General features: G+C 43.5%; 1 protein-coding gene across 1 annotated transcript; it reads left to right on the top strand.

Annotated features, from left to right (window-relative positions):
- Window positions 1-627: 627 nt before the first annotated feature.
- neurod6b (neuronal differentiation 6b) lies at window positions 628-2845 on the top strand. The gene is made up of 2 exons (XM_061731171.1): window positions 628-754; window positions 1080-2845. Exons 1-2 carry the CDS (start codon window positions 742-744, stop codon window positions 2105-2107), a joined length of 1041 nt encoding a protein of 346 aa, XP_061587155.1. The 5' UTR covers window positions 628-741; the 3' UTR covers window positions 2108-2845.
- The last annotated feature ends 290 nt before the right edge of the window (window positions 2846-3135 follow it).

Raw genomic sequence — 3135 nt, 5'->3', positions numbered from 1 at the left:
TGTAATCTACTGCCCTTAGTTTTCAGCAACTTGTGCTTTTTATTATTTTACCTTCTTTTCTCATAATTTTATTTCATTTTATTTGTTATTTACTGTCTAATTATGTCTTGCCGCTTTTATTGTTGATGTAAAGCACTTTGAATTACCTTGTGTTGAATGGTGCTATAGCCTATAAATAAACTTGCCATGCCTATCATCTATCTATCTATCTATCTATCTATCTATCTATCTATCTATCTATCTATCTATCTATCTATCTATCTATCTATCTATCTATCTATCTATCTATCTATCTATCTATCTATCTATCTATCTATCTATCTATCTATCTCATTGATGAATATATTTCTTTTCTCCAAGGTAAGAACACACTACTTGATCTTATGCAGGAAGAAGAAGGTATCTGTCTTTTTCTTTTCTCTTTGGTGTGTTTCTGCGGGTAAACGCGCTCCTCCGGTGCCCATTACCGGAGCTGCCAGATGATGGTGTGGAATGGACGTCCCACGGGACGCCGAGCACGTGGTCTCGGCTGCCACGAGACGTCAGCGGCAGATGGCATGGGTATCCGCTGCTGGCATGAGTGTCATTCCTCAAAGAGAGAGGGAAGAGGAGAGCAGATCGCGGCGAGACGGAGGAAAGGCTGCTGCACAGGTTTAAGCTCTGTCTTGTCATTTCGGAGTCTGCGAGAGAGGAAGCTGCAGCAGAGATTCAGAGGAGATATCTGGGGGCCATGTGAGGTACATGCTCACCAGAGGTTGGTATCATTTATGCTGATTCAATTGTTGGAAATTAATTGCATTTTTTTCAATGTGTGTTAAAAGCATGATTATGACGTGTTGTCAATTGTCTCGTTTCAAATTTGCTTCCAAACAATATATCAACAGACTTTACAATATCCTAAATTAGTCAAACAAGGTGTTATTTTTTTTTTTACAAGTTGGAAGACAATGAAGTTGAGAGTCTAGAAAAGGTACCAAGCTGTGACATTGGCCACTTCTTGCCCAATGCGTTGCCCTTCTGCTTCATAAAAGATGCCTGCGAATAACTTTGCCTTAAAGTTGTTTTTTTCCTGCTTACAGAAAATATGTTGACGTTGCCATTCGAGGAACCTCATATGATGTGTGAGCCGCGGTTTGGTGCCAGTTATCCCCGTGACAGCTTACCTGAGAGCCTGGAGCAGGAGCGAGCGGCCGACCCGGACAGGTCCGACCTGCTAGACATGAGGGAGGCCGAGGACGACCTCTCCGACAGGGACGAGGACGAGAGAGAAGACGAAGACGATGATGAAAACGGACTTCCTAAAAAACGGGGGCCCCGGAAAAAGAAACAGTGCAAGGAGCATGTAGACAGGGCCAAACTCCGGCGCAACGAAGCCAACGCCCGAGAGCGCAGCCGCATGCACGGCCTGAACGCCGCGCTGGAGAGTCTGCGCAAAGTTGTGCCGTGCTACTCCAAAACTCAAAAACTGTCAAAGATTGAGACGCTTAGACTGGCTAAAAATTACATCTGGGCCCTGTCAGAGACTCTGAGCGCAGGGAAGAGACCAGACCTCCTCGCATTTGTGCAGACTTTGTGTAAAGGATTATCCCAGCCGACCACCAACTTGGTGGCCGGTTGTTTGCAGCTAAACGCGAGAAATTTCCTCACAGACCACAACGGTGAGGTGGTGTTTTCGGGCAGGTCGCCGTACGACGCCATGTACTCGTATACCGGCTCAGACATGAACTCTCCCCCGGGCCACAGCGGCGGAAACCTGGACACCAGCAGCAGCACCAATAAGCCGTTCCGACACTACAGCTACGGCGGCGCGTACGAGCCGTATTACGAGAACCCGTCTCCAGATAGCGGGAGCCCGCACTTTGACAGCCAGCTGAGCCCGCCCATGAGCTTTAATGGGATTTTCTCACTGAAACACGACGACCCGCCAGACTACGGCAAAAGCAGCCACTACGGCATGCGCTACTGCGGCGCGCCAGGGCGCACGGCGCTGGCGCACAACTCCATGTACCGGGTCTCCCCCGAGGGCCGCGGCTTCCCCTACGACCTGCACGTCCGTAGTCAGGCTTTCCAGTCACAAGGGGAAGTCAATGGCTCTTTCCACACCTAAGTCAATCAGCTGGACAAGATTCCGGCCCCCTCAGAGGCGATGCAATCTCCCCCGCACAAGATGTCCAGAATGTACCATCGTGGACTCGCACACAAAGATAACTTAAATGCCCATTTAAACAAGTCATTTTTGAGTTTGTAAGTCTTTTTAAAAGACAACAAGAGCTGCCCGGACGAAATGATTTGGTTTTCAAACAGTTGGTGTTACTGTAAAATTGTTTTGATAAAAGAAAAGTGACAGCGCGAGAACCTTTTTAGTTGGTAATATGTATATATCTATATATTTATATATCTATAGATATATATGTGTAGCCCAAAAGGTCAAATGATTGGCTCGTTATACTGTCTCGTTTCAAAACAATTCTGATATTAAATATTTTGTTGAAGGGTTTAAAGCAAGTTGCAGTTCAGTTTTTACACCTGCAGTTTTTACACGGCATCCTTGACATGTCAAGGATGCCGTTTATGTTTTTAGTTGAAGCTGATTATGGAAAACCAATTCTTGTTCATTAAAAAGTTCAGTAGGCATATACACAGTGAATTGTTTGTCGAGGTAAAATAAAAATCAACTAAACAACCAACTGAGGAAGAGGAAACTAAATGTGTTTCGCTTTGCAGGAAAGTTTATCGAGACATGATTGGAGTTCAGAGAATAAATCTGTCAGCAATAAAAGTCCACTGAGCTATGCAAGGTAGTCAAATGCAATCTTTCTAATAATAATAAATAATACTAATTGTGTGTGCGTATATATATATATATATATATATATATATATATATATATATATATATATATATATATATATATATATATATATATATATATATATATATATATATCTTGCATCTTTTTGACGTTCATGACGTTTCAGGCCTAATTTATCAAGCTGAAAGGAAGACAAACAAAATAGGCTAAAAACAGAGAAAAACACCTTTTAGGAGACAATGAGTGTTTCTCAAATGGTCCCATGAATTAACGAAGATTTGGGGGAAAGTCTCCCAGCTGATCTCGCCTGAAAATGAGCTGGT

This window comes from Cololabis saira, chromosome 10 (assembly GCF_033807715.1).
Source record: "Cololabis saira isolate AMF1-May2022 chromosome 10, fColSai1.1, whole genome shotgun sequence".
In the NCBI taxonomy this organism is placed as follows: Eukaryota; Metazoa; Chordata; class Actinopteri; order Beloniformes; family Belonidae; genus Cololabis; species Cololabis saira.
Note: the sequence above shows the minus strand (reverse complement) of the source record. Positions and strands in the feature narration are given on the sequence as shown.